Source organism: Fistularia commersonii, chromosome 17, assembly GCF_037954325.1.
Source record: "Fistularia commersonii isolate RoL2024-O1a breed Wild chromosome 17, RoL_Fcom_v1.0, whole genome shotgun sequence".
NCBI classification, from domain to species: domain Eukaryota; kingdom Metazoa; phylum Chordata; class Actinopteri; order Syngnathiformes; family Fistulariidae; genus Fistularia; species Fistularia commersonii.
Window position 1 is genome coordinate 9,279,190 of NC_141300.1, and position 26,590 is coordinate 9,305,779.

At 39.7% G+C, this 26,590-nt stretch overlaps 1 protein-coding gene across 3 annotated transcripts in view; it reads left to right on the forward strand.

Annotated features, from left to right (window-relative positions):
* Positions 1-3,235: 3,235 nt before the first annotated feature.
* The window catches only part of LOC147224981 (guanine nucleotide-binding protein G(o) subunit alpha), an 86,807-nt gene continuing 63,452 nt past the window's right edge, over positions 3,236-26,590 (forward strand). For 2 of the 3 annotated variants that reach the window (XM_086163278.1, XM_086163276.1), the window contains exons 1-2: positions 3,263-4,010; positions 4,786-4,828. In XM_086163278.1, coding sequence (XP_086019404.1) covers positions 3,893-4,010; positions 4,786-4,828 — 161 coding nt within the window. In that variant the 5' untranslated portion in view covers positions 3,263-3,892. Of the gene's footprint in view, positions 4,011-4,785; positions 4,829-26,590 lie in introns of all 3 variants that reach the window. The other variant, XM_086163275.1, reaches the window with a different exon arrangement.

Here is a 26,590-nt window from a genome sequence, read left to right on the forward strand (position 1 = left end):
GAGGCAGCAGACATGAAGATGTTGAGATTCTCTTCTGGGGTAACAAGGATGGATAGGAACAGAGATCAGTGGAACAGGACATGTTACCTGTTTTGGGGATAAGTTCAGAGAGGCCAGACTGAGATGGTTTGAAGAGATGGGAAATATATTGTAAGAAGGATGCTAAGGTCTGAACGGCAAGGCAGGAGGCCAAGACAAAGAAAAAAAGAGGAGATTTATGGATGGGGTGAAAGAGGACATAAAGTTAGTTTATGTGAGAGAAGAGGATGCAGAGAATAGGGTTAGAGGAAGGCAGATGATTTGCTGTGGCAAACCCTGAAGGGAGCAGCTAATAGAAAAAGAAAAAGGAATATTTGAAAATTAATATATTCATTGAAATTTCCATTAAAGCTTAAATCTCCATTCTATGAAAGGTGATCTCAAAGTTCTCCTCTGTCTAGACTGACAGAGTTGACTCAATGAGCCTCAGACTCCAGTTTCAGTTGATTTGCTCAATATATCATGTAACGTGTATTATTTGAACAAAAATCTAATCTGGCTTAATTTCGATCGGATTAAAAAAATAATTTGACATTGTGATTTCTTTTTTTTTTTTTGTAAAAAAATGTACAGATTATTTTTACTTGATACATTTGTACATGGTAAAAATATCACTGATCTTGTTTGTTAAGATCTATTCTTTTGGTAGAATATTTTCCCCAACAGACGAAATAATGCCATTGTCAAAAAATAAGTAAACTTACACAGGTCAATTGCTGAGAAATTACAAAATATCCGTGACAGGGAAAAAATAACATACCTGGCAAATGAACAACAAAGAGATCACAGATGCTGCATTCGCTTTCTTGGGTTTAAGCATTTGCACTTGCCTGCCATTTAGATTGATTACAAATTGAATATGAGGCCTGACCTAACTATGCTGATCTAAGCCCTTAACCTGAAATATTGCATAATACATTATCTATACCTTCTTCCCAATTGTTATTTTCTAAAATAGTTGCTTCTTTTGTGTTCCTTCTGGTGTTGGAAAAAAGCAAATTACAAGAGGACTTTACACACACAATATGACTGCAATCACGCGTCACTCACTAGTAGTCTCATGCATTATTTGGCATCTCTGTATGTACTGACAAAATACAGTACTGTTGCATGCATGGTCACTCATGCATTGTGAATACTATTCTTAAAGGAGTGTTTAATGTACTTTTTTTATAACCAGGTACATCCTCCAATGTAAGGTTTTGTGCACAAGTTAAAAAAAGGAAAGTCCAAATCTCCTTAGCATTTGCACGTGCATGCATGGTTAGAAATAAATACATAACAATACTATTAATACTTCGAGTTATAACAGTAAGAACAAAAACAACATCTACAGCAACAACAACAACAACAATCATAGATTAAAATGATTGTGTGGGTTTTTTGTTATTACTTTTGCAAAATTAAGTGCATGTGGCTCAGGTAAGATGGATGGATCTTTTTTTAATGCCACTTCATGTACATTTAAAGCGACTATACTTGATCATATACTGTATATCGTTTTCTGATTGCAATTACTAATGATGTGATCAAACTCCTATTGATCAAAGTTATGAGTCGCTGAAAGGTTCTTTATCAACAAATAAGCAAATATCAAGCTTCTAGACATGTCTTTGTTGGCCCTCAGTACCTCAGTGAGAGAAAGGAAAGAACATCAGAACAGTGAGAATGATCCAAACAATCAACTTAAAGACTTAAATACTTGATCCCTGTACAAACTGCTCAACCTAATTCGCCAGGGAATGATAAGCATCTTTTTTCGCCCTGTACATTGCCAAATACTGCATTATTTATGTGAACATATCGATTAGCCCAAAGTCTCTTTGAACACCGTGTGTGTAACTGCCTTCGTCTGTAAAGTGGTGAATTCCAAGGCAAAGTTGCAGCCTGGTTCTGCCCCCTGAGGATCATCAGTGTGTTTGTGCTTGTGATGTGTCATGCACTTTGTAGTGAATCAGAAGAATCAGCTCGCACTGAGTGAGAGACGTCTCCCATTTTTTTTTCCTTTCCCTGCTTAGCTCTTAAAGTGATCAGCCCCAGCTCTGCTCCATGCAGAACTTTGTTTTGATTGGCCAGCATGACAGCCATGCCGGTATCACATTTGAGGATATAGGATCATACCATTATGTGGAAAAAAAAAGGGGGGGGGAGCGCTCCACTGTGTGTGAGACAGCAGACAGAGGTGAAGAGAGTGTAAGTGTATCACATTGTTGTGTAGTAAGTACAGCATCTGGCTGCAGTTTAAATATATTGGGAACAACAATGCAGTGTGTCTTCTCTGCAAAATGATAACCTTTAGAGCAGGTTCCACCACAAACCTGCATAGACATATCGGAACTGTGCACCCTACGGAGCAGTTAGAAGAGCGAAGCCCCTCATCCAACTAGCTTTCCACACCCGGCAAAGGCGATGGAGGGGAGACTGTGTATTGTGGCAACAACTGTTCCTTCCAAGAGAATCTTCTCAAAAACAGGGCAAAAACTCATGGAAAGAAGAAATCACATCAGCTCATCCAAGCTTAGGCATCTTGATTTTTCTGATTGGATTTGTTAGAAGTTTTCTGTTCATTTGTGCAACAATACAATAGTATAGAATAGCCTTTATTGTCACTGTTCAACACATCGATTTTGGAATCGATGTGTGAAAACTTTGACAGAAATATTGATCAAACATCACAAGAACGGTGTTGTCAAAAATGTACAAAATTAGCTTAATGTAAGGCTTCATATGAAAAACACAAAAAAATGTTATTGAGTAAAGATCTGACATGAATCTCACTTTATTATACACTATAATTTTTACCTTATTATTCATCTTTCCTCTATCTTATATGTCTCTTTCATTTTGAATTCACATATTTATAGATGTTGGATCCAATTGCACCCTCGTTGAGAAAGTAAAAGAGTCGTTCGGGAATCGAAAGAGCCGGAAGTTGGGGAAAAAAAAAAGTCGACTCTCTGAAAGGAGCCGAACTCCACTTCTCTAGTTTGTACGGGCGCGCCTACGCCGACGCGCCACCAGGCCGCGCCAGTGGGAGAGCCGGTGCGCCGCACCTCCCTCCTCCTCCTTCCCCCTCATCTTCCTCCTCCTCCTCCTCCTCCTCCTCCTCCTCCTCCTCTTCCTCCTCCGCCCTTCGCCGCCTCCCCGTTTCCTTTTTTTTACTGCTATGACGTCAGCAGCCTGCATTCGAACGAATGAACTAACGGCAGCGCCGATCCCTACCGGAGATACCGGGAGGCAGTACCGTTACAGAGCGAGTCCCCCTCCTCCTCCGACCCTCCTCCGCCCCAAACCCTCCACCTCCCGTCGGCCGCCCCCCGGAGGAGCCCAGCGGAGGAAGGTCCACTGCGAGAACGCCTTTCTGAAACCGAGCGATGCGAGTTTTGCTCACCGAAGCCCAATAACGAACCGCAGGGGGAAAAAAAAACAAGTACAAGAAAAGATCCGTTACCGAGATTTTTTTTCCGGACGGACGGACGGACCGGCGGCAGAAACCCACGCTTGTTGCGGCGCGGAGACCACACGGCGTGGACGGTGTGGACGCCTCAGTTTTTTTTTTTTTTTTTACATTTTTAATTTTTCGTGTCCGTGGATCGAAGCGGGCGGATCCGTGATTTAAATGTTCTAACGGTGCCGGGTTTCTTTTTTACATCCCCCCCCTCCCCCGGTTCGTGACAGCGAAAGCGACGAGAGGGAGCAGCGCCGAAAGAGGAAAAGCGCCGCGAAAAAAAAGAGGAAATAAACCCGAGGAAGAAAAAACGGGGATCCAACACAAGTCCCAACGAATCCAACCCCCCTTCTTTTTTCCGTGGGTGCCGGTGCCGGTAACGCTATCAAGCTGTGTTCTCTAACCATGGGATGTACTCTGAGCGCAGAGGAGAGGGCGGCTCTGGACCGGAGCAAAGCCATCGAGAAGAACCTGAAGGAGGACGGACTCACCGCCGCCAAGGATGTCAAACTGCTGCTGCTCGGTAAGACGCGCCCCGGTAGCCCCCCGGTAGCCCCGGGGGAACGGAAGGTGTGGCGCTGGGTGGGTGGGAGTGGGTGGGGGGTGTGGATGATGGCCACCTCATCACTTCCTATCATTATAGTCCATCAAAAAAAAGATGATCATTAAAAAAAAAACCCAAAGGGGGGTGTTTGCATTAGATGTGTTTTTTAATCACACATATACACACACACACACATACAGACACACACAGACATACACGCCCTTCAATTATACTGGCTCCATCAGTGTGACTCTAGTAGCCTCACAGCGATTTAGGAAAAATAAACAGGTGATAGTTCGTCTGCAAAAATAATTGTTATTGTGACCCACCACCCCCTCCCTCCCCTGAAAAAATGTGTTCATTGAAGCAATAACTGCAGATGGTGTAGGAAAGGAAAAAAAAAAACATGGCTGCATAGGAAGTGAAGAAAGAACTGCTGGTTCTTTGGGTGTGAAGCACTGATCCATCAAGCTGTTAGTGATGCCTTTGCCTGGATGAGTTACACAGTGAAGGTTGAAAGGATGACAGAAGATGAATTGGTGCAGCCATTTCCTCCCATATTTCCATCTCCACCCAGGTTTCTGTTCTCGTTCTCTCTCTTTCTCCTGCCCCCCACTATTCTCTCATTCTAGCTCCATCTTACTCTCTCTCTCTCTCCCTCTCTCTCACTGTGTCACACACACTCACACAGACACACACACAAACACATTCATCCGCCCTGTTTACATTGTCTTCTTCTTCTCTTCTCCCCTAGGGGCTGGAGAGTCAGGGAAAAGCACCATCGTCAAACAGATGAAGTAAGTCTCCAATAAACACGGTCTAATAAGCCTATAGTGCAAGTGTCCGTCTCTCTTCTCTCACAATTCTTTGTCCATGTCACACATGTACCGCCCAAGGTGGCCGTGAATGCTAAATAAAAGCATCACTATTTATTTTTTCATTGTTATTATTATAAATGTTATTTCAAATGCTCAACTACCTTCCTATCTGAAAACACTTGACAGATAACAGACCAACCATTATTTACTCTACTCATGTCAAATATCTGGGGCCAGATGTACAAACTGCACATATGTAGAATAAACACGAGCACACCATTTCCTCTGCTTATCCAGTTGAGCCCCGAGTTCCCCTCTGATGTCATGACATTGTAAGTTCCCCTTACCTGACACTTCCTTTGCCCTGGACTACTAGACTAACTGGTTAGCGTATAAGTAGCTGGCGGTTAAAGATGCGTAAAAAGCAGATGCTCAGGAGTCAGGATATACTGGTATTTGGAATGGCAGCACTCAGAGCAGCACGCAAACTCTTCAGATTAGGCAAGTACTCCAATAGAGCAATTGAGGATGGATATGCTAAAAGGAAGTAAGAATATTGGCAGATAAACTCTCACGATGCTGTATCGTGTGCGTTCTAAATTCAGTCAGACCTCTAATTATTAATCTGTTAATTCTGGGTTTTCGATAGAGCTGCTATCATAATGGCCAATTTCTTTGTATGGATTGAAAAACTGCTTTTTTATTTTGATTTCCCCCCATGTGTCATGCCTCTTTCCATTCATTTGTAATTTTTTAATTTTTTTTATTTATTTTTTGGTCTGTTTATCCTTCCAGAACTGGAAATTGCTGAATAAATCACGTTAACGTTTTCATACCTTCTAAGACGCGCCTCTTCTCTTCCATTGCTATCCTTGCAATGTGATAATTGATGGCACGGACATTTCTATAGGCAAAGGATTTATTAAGGGAGTGTCTTCATCCTTTTCTCCATAAATGGAAGTTTGATTTATAGGTGTAGGACCCATGTGGATGCGTTTTTATATCCGAATAAAAGGCCCTCTGCTGTTTATTCATCGATTTATCAATGCAATAAAATCCTTTTTTCCCGACACTTTCATTGCTTTCAAATTAGCCCTTTTAATCAACTAGAGGTAACAATAAGTAAAAGTAAGGATCGCATTTGCTCTGTCACCCAAGAACAAATAAGAGGTTTTGAAAAGGCTGACTCTGCAATATTACGTAGCTGTTGGACGTGGAGGCTGGTGGGAAGGATTAGACGGTTTGAGATAGACTCTGATATCCTCATCTGTGACTCTGCAATGGTATCCATGAGTCACACATGAGGGCATTTTCCACCCATAACACTGCTAGAGTGGTTCATAATGTAGGTGTAGGCAGCTGCGATATCACTAAAACATGAAACTTTCTTGAAATTTTGATTTGACATTTGTGGCTCCATCCTGCTGTACCGTACAAGCTGTCGGTGAGAGTTGATACAATTTTATTTTCAATTAACATCAAGACTTCCAAGTGAATAAAATCATGAAATTAAGATGACATATTTCTTTGTATAACATCACATTTGTATGTAATGATTGTGCAAAGAGTTTGTTAAAGAAGGAATATAAATCTAATTATGCCATTTGAAACAACATTGGTCTCAAGAAGATGAGGCATGTTGTTTCTTTATCAAATTCATCAAAAATATTGGCTCGTGGAATCTTGATACCATTGAAATGCAATATTTGTTGTGGCCTACAGAAGGTGACCCAGCGGTTTGCGAACATAATCAGTGGTTTATGAATAGTATGGTTCTTTTTAATTCTCACACAGCGTAGCTAACTTCTGGTTGACATGTTGCCTCCAAAATGTTGAACCGGAGGCTTCAAAACAACCCACAAACCAATGGGTTGTTTGGCTACGCCCATTCATTTTATACAGTCTATGAATACCAGCACAGTTTTAATCTCAAAAAACTCAACATATTTTTTTGCTTCGTGTTGAGTAAGCATAAGGGTTATTCTTTATCTACATTCATTTTAAATCTTGCTTGTTGGGTAGTAATTGCATTTTGATGTTCACTATGTCACTACAAGAATCCCACAATATGCAAAAGGTTTCCTATATTTATCTTTTACGGTTGGTTGCACACATGCTGTTTCATTAACAGTCTACCACCACCACCATCTCCCCAGCGATTTTATCTGTAATCCACTTGTGACATATGGCTTTCCTTCAATCTCTGCCGCCCCGTCATTTTACAGACAGTTCAGTGTGTTTTAGCCGATAATAGGCTTTGGTTGTGGTCGTAGTGACATATCACATAAGGCCATGATTCAGTGCATCCAGATGAGCCTTCCTCTCTGCTGCTGATGGTCATTCCAGCAGGAAAGAGTCCATCCCGCTGTCGGGCTGCAACTCCCAATGGGTTCATTGAATGTATATTTGGTCACTCAGGGTGACCCCTGGTGCAATTGCATCGATTCCATTGAACTGTAGTAAATCCCGACACAAGAGTCCAAGGGTGATACAAATGTGTGGAAATAACTTGTGCTGTCAGTCCATACGAGCGTGCAGTGTTCAATTTACAAATATCAGCTTATTGTCCCTTTATATAGACATTTCAGTGTCATACGATCTTAATATTGACTACATTCTGCAGAGGTGTCTGGAAAGAAAGGGCTCTAGTTTCCATTCTGATGAGAGACTTACTTTCTTCAATCATCCTTGTCAGGCCACCACTCTGTCTGTGTTGTGTGATTACAGGAATTGTTCATATTGTTATAGATGGGTTGATTAAATTGTATTTCGCCTAGTGGACTGTCTCGTCTACTTGTAATGATTCCTTATCTTATAAACTTTAGAATGCATTTCAGGGTTGACTAAAGAGCATTGTGATATAATATTCTTTGCTGTCAAATTTCTTCTTGGTAGGGTGTGGTAATGGAAAAAGTCAAGTGCATTTCAAGTTGGAATAGTTAGTCCAGTTCTAAAAATTAAAAAAAAAGGTTTATGCCACTTTAAGTCAACTAATGAAAGTTTTACACATGGGTGTGGCTCATTATCGATACACTGGCTTTTCATCTCATCGTTTTGTCTCATTTCAGTTTCTTTTATTTATAATTACGTGTGTATGAAATGTATTCCAAGTTCTTTTATCACATTTTAGCAGTAGGTGTTTGCTTGTATCTCTTGAGTTATTCATTGTCATCCTTTCTCTTTGCAAGCAAAGATTTCTCTGAATTCACAAACGTTTTAATTTCTTAACAGTGGTTGTGAGGGTGGTTTAAAGAGAGAGAAACTAGTTTTCCACAAGTGGACAGGCAGCTTTTAGGGAAGCCCCAGCATTTTCTGTTTCAGAGATACTCAGTGGTTTGCAGAGCTGCAGGAGTGGAAAGCTGTTACTGCATTTTCTTTCGCAGTGCTTTGAACATCTGGGGCGTGTTCTTGTGGTTCATTGTGTGGGTGTGTGTCTGTGTGTGTGTGTGCGTACGTACGTGCACTTTATGCAGTCTATCAGCGTTCAGTGCAACACATAGTATACATACAAGGGGGAGAACCATTGATCAGCTGCTGATTTTTCAGCTTTTCCCACTTGCAAAGCATGTAGAGGTCTGTAATTTTTATCATAGGTACTCTTCAACTGTGAGTGATGGAATCTAAAAAGAATGATGAATGATGAATGATTTTTTTAAGTGATTAATTTGCATTTTAATCATATGACATAAGTATTTGATCACCTACCAACCAGTAAGAATTACGGCTCTCACAGACCTATTAGGCCTGCAGAAGTCTGGGATTGGCTACAGGACAATAGGCAAGCACCTTGGTTAGAAGGCAACAACTGTTGGCACAATTATAAGAAAATGAGAGACGTTCAATATGACGGTCAATCTCTCTTGGTCTGGGGCTCAATGCAAGATCTCACCTCACGGGGTATCAATGATCATGAGGATGGTGAGGAATCAGCCCAGAACTACACGGGTGGACCTGGTCAATGACCCGAAGAGAGCTGGGACCACAGCCTCAAAGAAAACACACAATGCCATTATGGATTAAAATCCTGCAGCGCACACAAAGTTCCCTGCTCAAGCCAGCACATGTCCAGGCCTGTCTAAGTTTGCCAATGACCAACTGGATGACCCAAAGGGGGAATGGAAGAAAGTCATGTGGTCTAATGAGACAAAAACAGCTTTTTGGTCTAAACTACACTAGCCGTGTTTGGAGGAAGAAGGATGAGTACAACCCCAAGAACACCATCTCAACCTTGAAGCATGGAGGTGGAAACATCATTCTTTGAGGATTCTTTTCTGCAAAGGGGACAGGACGATGGCACCATATCGAAGGGAGGATGGATGGGGCCATGTATCGCAAGATCTTGCCCAACAACCTCCTTCCCTCAGTAACAGTTGAAGAGTACCTATGATAAAAATTAAAGACCTCTACATGCTTTGCAAGTGGGAAAAGCTGAAAAATAATCACTGTATCAAATACATGGTCTGTCCAATGTATTTGGGGTGGTAGTCATGCACTTTGGCAAAAATGTAACATCTATTGCATGTGTGCTTTGTCCTTCCTCTTTTGAAACACATATTATCAGTTTCCAAGTTGATGCAATCCTAGAGCGAGAGATGAGTTACAGAAGCTAATGAGGAAGCGCTGATAATATCTCTGGGGCAAGCAAAGGTACACTCTAGTGTATGTGAGTGTGACACAGAGAGAGGACTGAGCATGGAGCACGGTTTATAGATGAGGGAATTGTTTAAGTCTGAAGACATAATACGACAATTAGATGGCAACACGAGAGAATAAATCCTGAAAAAGAAGTCTCAAGGCTGTATTTGATTTTGTGATCTCATTGCATTTTTATGTAATTTCTTGCAATACTTATAATATACACATCATCTGTGTATCTCACTATCTATCTGTCTGTCCAACTGCTCATATCTATCTATCTATAGATACATAGATAGATAGATATGAATGAAAATGTTTGAATATAGGGCTATCTAATGAATCAATGATGAAAATAAACCCGTCATCCTGTTGATGTTACAAATACAAAACACTTGTTTTCATTCCAAAGAAAGACGAGTGACCAGACGAGTGACACTGTAGGAACCAAAATCTACTCATCTTCATTGTCATTTAAATATCTGTAGGCTATTCACAGTTGACAAACCATAGTGGTTTGTTAACTGTGCTAACCATCATTAAACACCATAAGAAGTATTTTATCATCACATTTAAAGTGTCTGGCATTACCATAATGGGTAATTATGTTTCCTACCTTTTTAGTGCACTGGGCCATATGTATTAAATATGTCCACACTGTGATAATAGTCATTTCTAATATATAAAATTGATATTTAATATTATGCCATTGGCAGTCTAATCAGTTGTCAGTCTTTGATTTGGAAAAAAACGTACTATCTTACAGTTATTCTATATAATATTCATTTACATAACCATTTTTAATATCAAGCTTTAGTTGACAGCTAACGTCATCCATCAAATAGTAATTAATGCAGAATCAAAGAAATCATGATCTGATTTTCATTAAAGGTCTAATAAGGCACGGTATTTGTATCTCGTGCATAATACCCACCCCCCCCATTCATCCATTCGTGAGTGTTTGTGTACAGACACCATCTGTTTCTGGAGCCTGTGTGAGTTTACACATGTGCAAAGGTTCTCTGGTAGCCCAGATGGCAAATTGACCACTCCAGCAGTAGTCACTGTGTGAGTGTGTGAAAAATAATGTAGTATTTTAATATTGTCATGTAATCAGCAGATGGTCGAATAGAGCCGTTGTCAGACAGCCACTAAACCATGTGTCATCTTTATATGTAGCTTTCACGTGTGTTCGCCTTCAACACCTAGCCTTTAGGTGTGACTGGTCACCCAGGGATTTCAGGGCACCTGAACAGTGGGAATATTACAGTTGCAGAACTTCAGCTTTGCAAACCTCAACCGACTGCCCACTGTTTTTCCAACCTCTGTTTCCTGCAATACATTTGTCCATTGACTTGGAAAATGATTATAAAAGGGTTTTAAGCTTTGAGCCAAGCCACCCAGTATCATGCACCATAGCAAAATTGGGTGTGAAAAATAAACTTAAAAATCAGTCCTTGAAACTGTTGGGAAGTATCCTTTTTTCCTCTCTGCGTTCTTGTTCACATCTCTGAGTGTACGGAGATGGAAATACTGGCTGCTTGGAGTTGGTAAACATAACACACACACACACACACACACACACACGATGGAACAATTACTTAAAAAAAAAAGAAAGAATAGTATAGGAGTTGAACGCTGGCAGCAAAGCCACTTGCTGATTTTCTCCATGAAACAGTGACCGCAGCTGTTCAGAGTTGTTTTTGTTTTTAAGTATTGCAGATAATTTAATACTTTCCCGTTAGTTCACAGAGAAGTTTGGCTTCTACAAGAGCAAGTATTGCCATTTCGCAATCTGGCAGTATGTATAATGTCTGCCCCAGATGGTAACATATTTATGGGTCAAAATAAAAAACCCTTTGCACGTAGAACTAGAATGGGCAAGGGTGTAAATGTCCAACAATAAAAGAGAAGTTCTAGCAAAACTGTGTGTTTATCACATGCAAGCTGCCAAGGATCTACAACCTAATCTCTTTGCAGCTATGAGTAGCAAGCAACGACTTATCTAATAGGTGTGTTCTATGGTTTCACAATATTGTGACATATCAACAGAAGCATCTTGGAATGGTAAAGATACAAGATACATTAGGAATATTAGCTGATGAAACGGGACCGAAAGAATGAAGTTAGTGAAAAGGAAAATGGTCAATTCAGCCATTTTTCTCAAGCCTTTATCAATTTTACACTAGCAAAGCGATCACTAATTATTGGTTTTGGTTGAAAGAGACAGGAACAGATCAAAATTAAGTTATAGCTTACTGTATTGATAATTTTGGTGATAGCAGATGATTTGTGATCTTCCCGCCTATCAGCTGTCTGGAAACTTTGAGATGCAATGTGGGTTGGATAGTGGTGAGGGCCACCCAAATGTGAAGCCTGTTTTTGTTTCTTTCATTCCTTTTTTTCTCTGAAGGAAACTGTACTTGAGATAAGGGGCAAATCACTCACGGAAAGCCTTTTAAGACATCAACCGTGGACTACCCCAGCAACGTTAACTGATTGTATTCAATTATAAAATCATGTAATGTGTCATGGCCCCAGCACGAAGCTTAAAGGTTTAAAATACTACGTCTGCACAGTTTGTTTTTTTTAAGACTGTCTTCGTCCCCACCAATTTCCACTGAAGATAGCTGGGAAAGTGTCTTACGTCTCGAGTTAAATTAAGCAATTAAAGACTGACTTGTTAGTGTTGGTAATGTTGTACATCAGGCCAAGCCATTTAATGACACTCATCCACTATTGCAAACTCCATGCAATGTCTTAGTTCATAGTTTTGCAAAAACTATTATCATGTGCTTTATTTAAGATGCATGTTGTATGTCTGAGTGAAACTGCTGATCCTGGCAGCGACACAAGTGCAAAGAGGAAGAGAACTATGGCTTGCATCCTTCACATTTTTGATGGTGTGTGTGTGTGTGTGTGTGTGTGTGTGTGTGTGTGTGTGTGTGTGTGTGTGCGTGCGTGCGTGCGTGCGTGCGTGTGTGTGCGCGCGCGCGCGCGTGTGTGTGTGTGTGTGTGTTTGTGTTAAAATGGAGTTTCGAACAGCTTGCGTTGCTCTTATTGAGCCACATACATTGGTAAGGATCTTGTTTTTCTCATTTTCTCTTGCACCATCAGTGCCTCACAACGTAGTTTGTAGTTCTTTAAGCGCCAACGGTATCAGGACCATTTTATCAAATAATGACTTCCAGAAAAGGAAAACCAAAGCTTAAGGAAAAATCCAAAGATATGCTATTCAATATATTCTCCAGGTAGTTAAATATGCTTGATGCTATAAGTTTAAGCTGAAAATCCTTCTTCAAAAATTGCAGTATGGTGCTGACAGTATCAATACATTCAAAGAGCTAAGAAAGAGCCGGGAAAGGTCCCATTTGGAAACAGCCCAAATCCTAGTTAAGAACATTTGCATAATAATAACAAAACAGGCAACATGGTCACCCTAAGGAATGAGGCTTGGCTGATAATGCATGTATAGAGGAAAATAGCAAACTTCCTCATCTCAAGTAGAATCTAACACAGGGACATAATTAAGAGATGCTGTCTTCTGATATCCGTTCATACTATCATTAATTATTAACTGCCCTTTTCCATCCATACAGTTTGTGGACATGCAACATGGCTATGATAACTTCAGCAGTATACGTATACTTCTGCTCACAAGCCAATGTTGCCTTGAAGAACAGATTGAAACTCTTTCAACTTGAAAAAATCAGTTCTGTTGATTTCAAAGCCTAGATGGATGTTATTTTATCGTCTCAAAACAATATATGTGTAGAGTATCAAGTTTAAACTAGCAAATTCTGAACTCAGAAAAGCAACATAATTGGCAAAGGAAGTCTTGCTCCCCTTATCTTGATATTCAAAGTAATTCACTTCTAATATTTGAAGTAAAATATACATGTCAGACGATGAAATGTCAGTCAAAAACACACAATTTGACATGTTTCATTTTCACTCCCATCTAAACTTCACGATTAAATTTTAAACTAAACAACTAAGATGTAATCCTTTACTCTCCACAGTGATCTATAAATATGAAACCTCAACCTTTGTGGTTTTGGAGGCTTAGAAGAGCTCTGAAATGCCAGGGGCACATTGACTTATGGGAAATTAATTACATTTTCTCCAAATTCTCATTAAAATTAAGAGGTATTCAGCATCTTATGCAGTCTTTTTCGTATATTTAAGAGTTTGAGATATAGATATACAGCAACTTAAGTATTATTATGGAAATTTGATGGTTTATAATATGGTTTCTACTATGGTAAGAAACGTCAATCTGATTAATTCATTCATTCAGTCAGTAAGTCAGTCAGTGTATAACATACAATACCGCTCACTCTCTCTTTCTTCCCCTCCTTTGTTTCATTTCCAGCTTTCCTTTACAATGAATGTGTGCAGTTGTGCCTCTCTGACATGATCAGGGGCGACCGGCTGAAGGGAGAACAAACATTGTCCATCTCTTACGGCTGCACTGCTTCCCACAGGCAGTTCCCACCATGTGTCAGTGTGTGTGTGTGCGTGCGTGTATTTGTGTGTGTGGTTTCTCTAGCACAGGAGATAATTAGGTTTAAGCCTCAAAAGAGGAGAATAAAAGGGGGAAGAGGGAAAGATAGCTGTGGAAGGTTTTTTTTTTTTTGTGAAGGGGGAGTTTAGAACACAAGAGGGAAAGAGGTGGGATTTTTGGATGGAGAGAGACAGACTTTTGATGAAGGAAAACAAGTGTCCAGTGCTGAGAAGAAAAAGAGGCACAGTCTGGCAGTGGGGACGGAAAGGCCTGAACTAACGTGGAGAATACTTATGGAATAAGATTGATGCATAGAAACAAAGCTTCTTGCTGGCGAATTAAGCTTTAGGTGTTAAAATGTTTGATTTCAAGTAAAAAAAAAAGACAAAGGTAAAATGTACTGACTATCAAAAAGAATCACAAAACACATCAATTGCTGTAAATGAAAGAATTGATTTGACTCTGAAGGATACCAGGTGAGAAAAACTGAAAATAAAAGACATTAGACAAATGATGCAGCAGCATATACAGTATACTAATTTTTTTCTTCTAATACTCAATGCTAACAGCAAAGATACAAGAAGGTGTTCACAAGACAACAGCTAGTTACTCTACCAGCTTATGAAGGCTCTTCCTTCGAATCCCATGGCTCACAATCAAAAACTTCATGGAAAAACCCAATTAAAATTTGTTCTGCCAGATCCAGGTCAGAGCTCTTGTGAAGGTAGAAACAGAAGAAATTTTTTTTTTTTTTTTTTTGACCAGAGTGGCAAGTGATGGGGGGGTGAAGAGACACAACAGAGGGGAGGAAAAGGGTCAAGTAAGATATAGGTGTGAATTAGGCCTGGGAGGCGAAACAAATGACACAAAGACATTTTGAACCCGCAAACCTGGCAAGTGAAGTAACATATTCTCACTTATCAAGCGAGCAGGGGAAGTGACAAATGAAGGCAAGGACAAGATTGTCAGGGACGTCTTCCAGCGGACACTCCTTTCTTGGACTCTGCTCCCTTTGATAATAATTATCCTTCCAGTCCCTGGATAGTTAGAGACAAGGGGGAGAAAATAGAAAACAGCCATGGCTGTGGTGCTTGGGGGGGGGGGACGAGTCGGAAAGTCATGTTGGCACCAACTCAAGTCTTGCATGTAACTGGTCATCAGAAGCAGTCCGTCAGCCAGATAGTCATCCTTCATTGGTTAAATATAGCTGTGGGCATGCTCATTACCCGAATGATTTGATTGGCTGCCTCAGTGAGCTGTGAAATAACAGCAAGCCAGCGTCTCATGATATCTGTATATTTCATGTGTGCATGTGCAGACTAACGTGTCTAAAGAGCCATTGACTGTATCGTCTTTGTTTAACATTCAAAATCCGTTCCATCCAGCTGCAACAGTCTTTGGATAGTCACCCTGATAATACAATCTTAAATGTCAAGCAAAAAAAAAAAAAATTATCAAAGTGTGCAACCAGCCAATACTTTCCTTTTTATAGGTCTCTTTTGATGGTATCATTTTTTCAGTCTATACAGATAAGCTGATCTTAAAGTAAGAAACCTAAAGTATAGAATAGAATAGAATAGAATAGAATAGAATAGAATAGAATAGAATAGAATAGAATGCACTTTAATAATCCCCAAACCGGTATGATATATGTTTTCATGACGGTAGTTTTTTTAGTAGGGTCAACAATGTAAAGTAACCGCAGCCTTAAACCTTCTCGGAGATTATTGTCAACTCAACAAGATTATGATCAACATCGCTTTGTTGATTGGTATACTTTAAATCCTCAGCGTGCAGTGTGCGTAAATAGACAAACAAAGCACCAGATGATTTTGCAAAAAAGGAATAATGATAATTTATACCTTATTAATCCCAGTGGGGAAATTCGTTTTCTGCCCATCCTGGATGAACTATGAGCAGTCGGCTGCCGTTAGGGGTTCAGTGTCTTGCTCAAGAGCACTTCGACACTCTAGGAGTAGCCAGGAATCGTTCGGTTCCAAAGACGATTGCTCTAGCTCCTGCACCACACCACCCCCTAAAAGTGCTCCAAACAGGATTTTTGAAACATCCCATTGCATTTGTTGTGTCTTGCTTTAGCTATTCTGATTGCTTTTCCATTTCGGTTCTCATTCTCTCATATCCTGTGTTCCATTTCTCTTGTTGGTTGCATATCTGAACTTGGGTTTTGTCCATGGCCTGTGGAAATCTGTTATTAATGCAGAAAATCCAAATATATTCACCTTGGATGTTGGTTATTGAGATGCAAGTCTAGTGAATCCTACAAAAAACACTACTCTCATGAACATGTAATCATCTGTCACTCTCAGCCCCTTGTGTTGATATAGTGTTCAAAACATTAGGTCATAGAGTGGCCACAGAACTGCTGTTCTTCTTCTTCCTCCTCTTCTTTGGGCTGCTCCCTACAGGGGTCCCCACGGTGAATTAACTTCCTCCATCTAACCCCTCTGTATGCGCTCCTCTCACACCAACTGATTTTGTGTGCTCTTTCAATCCATCCAAAAATCTTTCACTTCAATCTTCCGCTAGGCCTCCTGCCTGGCAGTTTCAACCTCAGCTTCCTTCTACCAATATTTTCTCTATTCCTCCACTGTACATGTACATGTCTGGCCTCTCTGACTTTATCTCCAAAACATCTAACATGTGCTGTCCTTTGAATGGACTCATTCCTGATACTTTCCACCCTCATCACTCCCAAAGAACCTCAGCATCTTAATCTCTGCTTCCTCCAGCTTTGCGTCCAATCTTTGGCTCAATGCCACTGTGTCTATGCTTTTCTGAAGGTGCCATATACTGTAAGACACCACAGGCGCATTTTTGAAAAGGATCACCCTTTGAACAAAGTAATCTTGCTCCTGTTATCAATTTATGGGTGTGTATAGGTATCTAAGGCAAAGACCAATAAATAAATCCAAAGGTCACCTGTCATGCCCTTGTATTTGCTGGTACAAGTGTCACAGATGTCCAGGTGGTGTGGTTTTATAATGAAGTTTTATCTCAGACTGATGATTGATGTTCTTGTAAAGGGAACATGAAACAAATTTACAAAAAAACATAACAAAAGCAACAACAACAAAAAATCCTCACATTGACCCAGATTACAAAACCATTAATGTACCAGTCTCCTCCAAATGTGCCATGGTGCATACTACCATTATTTTCTGGGGAAAATAAACTGCCGGCTGATCAAATATTGTGATCGGCTGATGAGCCATAATCCTCACATAACTCAATTCCACATGGGCTTGCATTCATTTTTGATCTCATGGTTTGTATTTTCAAGTCCGCCACCAGTGAGTGAATGAGAACGTGTCCAAAAGTCCATGATGCAAGACTCAACAAGAGCAAAAGTTGTGTTGTGACTGTGGAGACCCCTGTCTGCATCTCTGAGTTTGTGCATGTTTGTACTTTAGACCGGCTCTGACCTGTTTTAAATAGAAAGAGCTGACGTCTATAATGAGGATCCCTAAGGTAGTGCTGCCCCAGGAATTCACCTAAACTCACCCTATTTTCAACACACCCAGCAGGTTTGCTATTTTGAAGATGCAGCACACAGTAGACAAAAAAACAAACAAACATGAGCATTATTTTCAAAGCAAAATGGGTTTATTTATGTCACAATTATGTTTGGTAACGTAAGAGGATAAGGCGGGTGGAACAGTAGCAGTTCTGGTCTGGCATAGGAGGAAGTTATGTCTGTATAAAAGGGCCAAATGAAATTGCAGACCAGATCACTCAGAAGCTTGATGCTATGCTGTGCTGCATCTCTGCTTCAAAATACTTCAAAATTCACATCCTGGAGTGTGGTTGAGTTGGTGTTGTAAGGGCCTGTGTTGAAAGACAAAGCTTCACAAAGATGGGCTCATTATTCTGGTGCTGCTCTTGCATAGTCCCCGTTTAAAATGGAGTCATCACTTCAAGCCATGTTTCTCTGCTTGGAGTGGGTGAAAGGCACCATTTGGTCTAAAATCAGTTGATCCTCATAACATTTGAATTGGTCTGACTCACACCTAAAACTACAGTTAAATATTATCTTTATTTACTACACAGTGGGTGATTGTTCTTTTATTAAATTCCTGGGCCCCAAAGAGATTCTTAACAAATATACAGTTGATTTTTTAATTTTTTTTATTTTTGTCTTTTTCCCATTATCGTAATGCTCGTGTTTTGTTTACTAAAGTGTGTAACATCCATATTTGATCCAGATTTTATTTTCTGTTCCATGCTCACCGACAATTTCTCTGGAACCTTCCTCGGAGTAATAATACAGTGTTCTGTCAGAAAATATAAGCATTTCAGCAAACTTGTAGCACATCTTTCAGTCCCTCAATACATGGATGTTCTTTCTTGTTTTGTTCCACTGTTATTTTCTAAATTATATTTATATATTCATTTTTTGGGCCCTATGTTTAGCCTGTGTTACTTTCTCTGTCAGCTGCTCTCTGTTTGTTCTTTCTTGGTTAGTTTGACTGAGTGTGTGGTCGTTGAACCAATCAGGGCTTCTGGTATTAAACAAAGATCTTTTGTGGGTGTATATATATTGTGTGTGTGTGTGTGTGTGTGTGTGTGTGTGTGTGTGTGTGTGTGTGTGTGTGTGTGTGTGTGTCTGTGCGTGCGTGCGTGTGTGTGTGTGTGTACACGCACTTGAGTTTTTTTTTTCCTTTCTTAGTTTTTTTCATCTGTGCTTTTCTCTTAGACCTATTAGGCAGATTTCAAGTCAGCACCGCACACCAAGAGACAATGGAGTCTTGTTACAGTTACCAGGCTCAGCTGATATAAAGTCAGCTGATGGCGGCTGTGATTGGGTTTTCAGCTAGAAGAGTTTATGCCTAAATGCATGACTGCAGTCCTGTTTTTGTACTAGCTTCGGGCAGAAAATGAAACCTTTACATGAAATGTAATAAATTTTATCGTCCCTAATTTTACCCTCTGCCGCCTGTTTTATCCGTGAGACAACACCATCATGAGGGTAAGACCGTGCCAAAGGACCGTGTCATCTAAACAAACATTTCATATATTTCTTCTTCTTGTATTGAATTGCACTGAATTGCATCATATCAGGTTTTTACTTCTTCTGGTCAGTCTGTGCATTTCAGTCTAGAGAAAGGCCTTTCTGGACTGATGTGATTCCTCAGTTTCAGAATTAGATTGTGTATTTCATCACTATGTGAGGTAGATTGCCTGATAACTTTGTCATTGATATAATCGGCATTAAATTTGTAAATTTTAATAATATTATTTCAATGACTGTCTTATGAATGATTGTAATATTGGGTTGTGGTTCGGCTTTTGGGGAATGATTTGAAGGATTATTCCGGCAGTAGCTGACAGTAGAAAGCTAGAAATTATGAAGGGGAAAATGTACTATTTTATGTCATGCCTGGGGTTTTCTTTGTTGCTATTTTGAATCCCTCACAGTAAGTAATTAATATTAACACAGGGGAAGATGGGGGAGCAGAATAATTATATTTCAGTCCTGCATCTGGGACATCCTGATTAAACCTGCGCCAGGACTTCCCTCTTTTTCTCTCCAGTGCAGCCTCTCCCTGCAGTCTGCCACATGATGCAAATGGCCTGTAACGGAACACATATTGTATTATATATATTTATGTATCCTGATGTTATCAGCCTTCTCCAGCACAGCCATTTCCCATTATAGTCTTCTGGACTGGAAGTGTATAATAACTGTGACATTTTCTTCCACATCCACACATTCGATTCAATTAATGCTGGTTACTTCTTGAGAGCTCGAGTTTGTCATATGATTATCTGAATGAGCATTTGTCTGTTTGTAGAATCTTTGAAGTATCTTAGATCAGGGGCTCCCAAAGTGGGGGCCGTGAGGCATGCATAGTGGAGGGGGTTGTCACAAGATGATTTTTAGAAATGAAATGAAATTGAAAAATTGTGTTGTTATTTTCTAATTTAGTATTGTTTAAAGACATAAAAAATATAGACTTTTTAAGCAAGTCTGTCCTTACAAGTTTTTAATTTTGTGATCAACATTGTGATCAAATTGACTAAAAGTAATTATCAGAACATCTAAGAATCAGCAAGAAATTTGCATAAAAGCTTTGTTGAGAAAATTCCCCTGAAGAAAATCAAAACATTTCTAAAATATCAGTGCAGAATCATCTATCACCAAAAAGTCTGCCCGCTCTAACCCAGAAGACTGTAAACATATATCAAAAAATATATGTCAGATTGCCGGAATTGTCCTCATAACCTAAACAATTATCTATGTTTTTAAAACTAGCGTACAAAGATAATGACAATTAGCTTGCCATTGAGTATGTTTTTCTTTTAGACATTTTTCAACCATATTGTAATGATAAAATGTCTTAGGCGTCCCGGTCACTGGCTTAAATGTAAGACTTTTGATGTAATTCAATGTGCAGCTGTTGTTACGGAGCTGTTAATCAGGTAGCAGTCACTGCATTGAACCCTCGGCGAGTGTCAGCTTGCAAGTATATATGTTTCCCCTGTTGAAATCAGTCACGGGGGAGAAGGTTGATGTGCAGCTAATCAGATTTTATTAATACATGGTTAATTGCAAGTGGAAAATGGGAAAGAGGCTGATGGAGAAGGGTGAGAAGGGTTGAGCTAAAGTAGACGAAATAATTAGGAATGACAACTGGATAAAGAGAATGTGGGAGAGTGTGGTAGATACTGACAGGGTGAGCAAGTATGGCGTTTGGTGAAAAATATACAGAGGGAGATAATGATGATGATACAGGAATAAAAGATGAAAGGGGACTTGGCAGAGGAGAGGGGCAGATAGAGATAAAAAGTGACAGTAATACAGAGATAGTCGCAGACAGTTTTAATGAGGTATTCCCAGATGTAATACTGGACTGTAATTATTCTGCACTGCTGTCTGGCTGGGTTAACATGTATGTGCATGGAGCCCCCGCCCCGATTCCTGTTACGAAGACATTGACCCTTAGCACAAGAAGTCTTCATCAGCACATGACCGAAAGCTGGAGCGCGGAGTAAAATCACAAAGTGGATCATAATCTTGATAATTCAAGCCCTAGAGTTGAATCAGCCAGGTGAGCTGAGGATCACAATCACACAATGCATCGCTCTGGCTTTCAGGGTCTGTTTCCATGCCAAAAATGTCTCCTCTACTCATCGGTTTTAGGTGTGATATGACAGAGAGCTGTCTGTGCAAGTCACCGGACGAGGCCATGGTTACAATATATATTAGTGTTGATTCTTCGATTGAATTGGCAGCTGTATATTAGACTGGAGAGAACTTCCTCTACTGAAGTCCAGCTCTTACACTTTGTCACGATTTCCGACTTCAACACTCTTACGCCCCCCTTACCCCTCTATCTGCTGAACATCTTCAAATGACAGCCAAGACTTTTGTTTGATATTTTAATCACACATCTATGGGTTGCCATAAATGGTTGTTGGCATTTTATGGCTTATGATGCCTCTAACTAAAGAGTTTACATGCATTTATGACATTTAAAAGAAAACAACCGCCCAAATCAAACCTATTGGCCAATTTCATCACACACACACACACGCACACACACACACACACACACTCACACACACACACACACACACACACACACACACACACACACACACACACACACACACACACACACACATGCACACACTTGAGGCCTCTCGACCCCAAGTGGTTCTCCAGTATGGTCTACCATTTGTAGCATTAGGCATCAAATGTTATGCAGGCTTTATACAGCTTATAAGTGTACTTCGTGTTCACTGAAAAGGAGATTAACCATGCAAGTGCCGAAATTCTGCGCTGAAAGTTGCTTTTTTCTGAAACCATGTGCCACCAAGGAATCAAAGTCTCATACCTAGTCTTATGATTTGACAAATATTGGGACTTATTTTCTTCCAACTCTTAAGTTAAGCTGTCTTTTCTATCACTCATATTGAGCATCTCTCTGTGTCAACTCAACCAACCTTGTCATGTCACGAGTGAGATGACGGTGCCATTGCCAAGAAGAATATAAAAGTGCATCTTATTTTTTTATGTGGTTACTTTTAGATCGATCATTGATTCAATGCTTCATTACCTTTTTAATACCTGGATGTTTACAATGATAATGCAGGCGATAAGGCTATGGTGATTCGAGTATTTCTAACAAGGGTACATGTGAGAGCTGAGTGATTAACTTAAATGAACATATCTCTTGACTGCGATGCTCCCCTTCAGTGCTTTAGCAACTTTTGTAAAGTACTTTGTGAATTGCTTCACTCTCTACTCTTCTACTGTTGAACAAAGAAGCAGCTTTTAAAAAGTCAATGGTCCACTCCCTTACTGTTTAGCACCAAACACAATTAAGGGCCAGCAGGTGATCATACTGAAGCTTTTAGCAACCAAAGAGCCAGACATTTCCCCTCGGTAGCCAGTGTAAGTGGACAAAAGAAAGTAAAATTCAAGATATGACATTAATTCACAAGGTGAAAAGCATGTTAGTTGTATCTGAGAATCTGCACTACAGCCATTGCTGTTGTGAACTATATCACCTTTGCAGTTTGTCTCTGTGGCTCCCCATGTGGAAAACATACAGATTTGAGCTATGTAAATTGACAGTAAATTCATGGCTGATGGGTGTAAAGGGTAGTACTATGCATACTAATTGTCAAAATATCATCTGCATAGAATGTCTATGGGGAAATACATTCAATAATAACATTACTAATAGGTATAATATGTTTTTGGAGTAGAAATGCACCTGAGGGGTGGCGTGGCTCAGGAGGTAGAGCAATCATCTTTGGAATGGAACATTCTTGTTTCGATTCCCGGCTCCTCCTAGTGTGTCAAAGAGTTGTTGAGCAAGACACTGAACCCCTAACTTCTGGTTAATTGCTGAGAACGAATTTCCCCTCGAGGGGTTGGTTAACAAAGGATACAGTATTATTTATGCCATTTCACATGAACTTATTGAACACAATAACAAACTGTGTTTGTTGCTATCCATATTTTTCAAATCCTGATTTTCAAAATTGCACTGACTAGCCTTTGATTTCTTTCCCAATCATCTTATCTCAGAAAAGTCACCATGTACTAATGCATTACTCTTGCCAGTTGAGCTGAGGAGAGCATGAGTGGCATTAACAACACAAACAATGAGAACAAAACAGTATGTGGAACAATAACCATATTACCTCAATCAATCACCCAGAGCTGTTACGAATTCCCTGCTAAAATGAAGATGAATGCAACCTTAGAGCATTGGCTGCCTTTGCTTTTTCGCTAACTTGGGGATGTTCAGCACGATGATGGAAGTACATTGCTGTTCTTTGGACAGTTCTCAGTTTTGTTCCTAGGTTATTGATGTTTGCAGTTACACAGCCTATCCTTGACAAACATGTCCTTTTTACACTTTGTAAAGATGCACTGTGACTTTAATATTCCAGTTATGATCAGGATAATCTGGTTTCCAAGGTGTCCTGTTTTTGTGTTTGCAAGTATAAATACCACAACCTAAATTAGAGATACTTAAATAAACCCTTATGCTGTATTTTGACATAGGGTTTGTTTGCAATAGAAATATCTTGAGAAGCATTGTGACTGTTTAAATGCAGGCATTTATATGAAAAACTGGATTTCTCTGTGTTCATGTAAACATGATATCCCAAATATAATCAAAACCAAGAAAGCACCTCCAACAGAGCATTCAACCCATTATTCTCCACCTGTGTGGCATTGGTTGCACAGAGACCTTTTCCATCTTGTCTCCTGATTGATTGCCTCATCCTTATTGCAACTGAATGCCAAAGGCACAGAGCTGTGTGTGCGTGCGTGCGTGTGTGTGTGTGCGTGTGTATAGAGTGAGTTATGTGTGTTCAGTATGCTACTGCTTGACCTCAAGGTGTGATTGTAAGTGAGAAGAGCCAAATGACAGAGCGACTGCTGTATCCATTTCACTGAGAGTGTGTGTTTGTGTATTTCGGTCTGTCAGGGCCGGGTCTATATTACTGTCACCTTTAGTTATTTATAGTTTCCATTCTAATGAGCCCCCCTCCACCCCATATTTCATGCTGTCTCTCATACCCATTATCACCCATCACATTTTTATCCCCTCCTACCATGTCTGCCCTGACACTCAGTTAAACACTCATAGAAGCACAAACACAAGCATGCAGTTTGTAAGTAACTCTATGAGAGGTGTTGACAGCAGTCAGTCAGTGTGCACAACTGAGAGTTCTGTCATCACAAAGACCACAAAGTGAGTGGACATGTGCAATGATAAAGAATCAACCTCAGCCCTGTGTGTGTAGTGGGACGAACAGTAGTGGCTAGAACAGATAAAGACCTAATGGCAATGTTGTGTGTTAGCTTAGTGTACGTGTCCTCACATGAGTAGGTGTGAGGATAAAAATATGAGTGTGGGGGATAATGGATTACAGACTGCAGAGAGGTAGGCATGTTGTGTTTGATACAGTTGTGTGTGTGCAGTTGAAGTGGATTTTTTTTATCATCAAATAACAGGAAAAGCTGGGCAGTATTGTATAAAATTGTCTGACCAACCAACAAGAAACTGCTGTCATATTCCTGCTGGTGCTAAGGGCCCTATTTAAATCCCGCTGGTCATCGATTAGCTATGAGAAATTCGTAGCGCAGTCAAAATGTGAAGATTGTTCAGCCGAGCAGTAGTGATGGGTTTAGAACCAGGTCTGACAATGTTTCTTTGTCTTTGTGTCATTTACAGAGTTCACCAGGGTACAACACTAATAGATATTTGGCCAAAGGACCAAATAATTTTATTTTGATTTTCTCTGTTTAGTTGTGTGTGAGATTACTAGTAGGTTGAAGGGGTGTCTTTTCATTTCAGTCATCCAATCCATATTTGAGAGAAACTGAGGACTTTTAGAAAACCCATATCAAAGCTCTTGGTTTTGTTTTTTTTATTATTATTTCTTTTTGGAACACTGATAAATTAAAGTTATATATTGTACACTGCTGTTCTTGTTTCTTCAAGATCCGAGAGATGATGAAATCTCACTAAGTCTCAGTTGGTGTGTCTTCAACTCAGAAGCTGATCCCAGTATCTGCTGAAATTGAACTATTCACTGACAGGGCTGCTAATAAAGGCTGAACAAGCAGACCTGCTAGAATTATTTATTTTATTGCAGGTTGTAAGGATGTGATGTATATCATGAAACCCCAGGAGAGTAGGCTATGTTGGAGCCAAATAGACAGACATATTCCTGAAGCTTAACTGTCTTATCTTTCATCCAAACCATTGCATACAAAAAATAGCTATAACCACTCAAGCATGAATTTTCTAGTAGTTTGAGCAAATGTCCATTCTGCTATCTCTGATAGATAGTGTAAAATCGGTTTATTCACCAAGTCACCAAAAAAGCCCAATAACATGTATTAGCATACAATTTGAAGCCAATTATTGAGGAATAACTAAATATAAAATACAGATGTTGATGAAAAAAACAGGGAGAATTTCATTCAGTTTCTTTTATGATGTGTTTTAACCACCACTGGACACTTGATGCTCACAATTGTCCTCAACATCATCATCAAATATGTGCTCACATGAAAAAAGCATGTAACAGTTCCATTATGATTATAATTATTATTTGTGGTCTCATTATTGCATTTCTCACACAAACACTGTTTAATTCTTGCTCTAGAATATAAGCAAGCAATGATCTTAAACATTTGGTCAAATCATTTTCAATTCAGCCCAAATCTCATATAAATAGGCTCAAAATTAGCTGAAAACTTTGCCAGGTCTGTGAAGTAATATAATGTAATACATTTACTCTTTGTGCAGATGTTTCATTTGTTCATCTATTTGACTTATTTATCTGTCATGGGAATTCTGAAATTGAGGGAAAAGGCCCCTTTTTTTTATATAACAAAGGTCTAATTGAACAAACTTACTCTTACACCCAGTTGTTCGATTGCAGCTGACAGTATGACCTTACACTGATTGATTTTTGCATTCAAGTGGCATTACAATTTAATGTTACAAGTACTGTCAACTTAAGTATTGATTACTTCCAGAGCTCAGTCATTATCAAGTTTTTTTTTTTTTTTCTCTAAAATGAAAGCCCTATAATGGTATCATGGAGTAATGTCTTGGTTAAATTGTCCATATGTTGGTGTGTCTGTCCATGTGTCTGGCACGGTGTGAAATTAAACTATCTTTCAGGTCAGTGTGCAAATTGTACCAAAGCTAGGGGTATAGTTGATGTGTATGTGAGCGCGCACGCACACACACACACACACACACACACACAAACACACCAACTCTGCCTTTGCTTCTTTGCTGACAGAAGGGCTTGGAGAGTCGTTAATGAGAAAGAGTCCTCATGCATGAAAGCTCAGTCAGCACCCCCCCAAACACACACACACTCACACACACACACACACACACACACACCTATCATGCTTTTCTTTTCTTTTCCTTTGCAAAGTGAATTTGACTATCATCCATAGTCTGCTATTTCACCTCTTTTCATTTTCTTCCGAACTAAATAGGACAAATTAATTTAAAATTGAAAGGTGGCTCTCTATCACAGATTGTTTCGAGTTATTTTCTTCTTTTACGCAGCCAATTGAA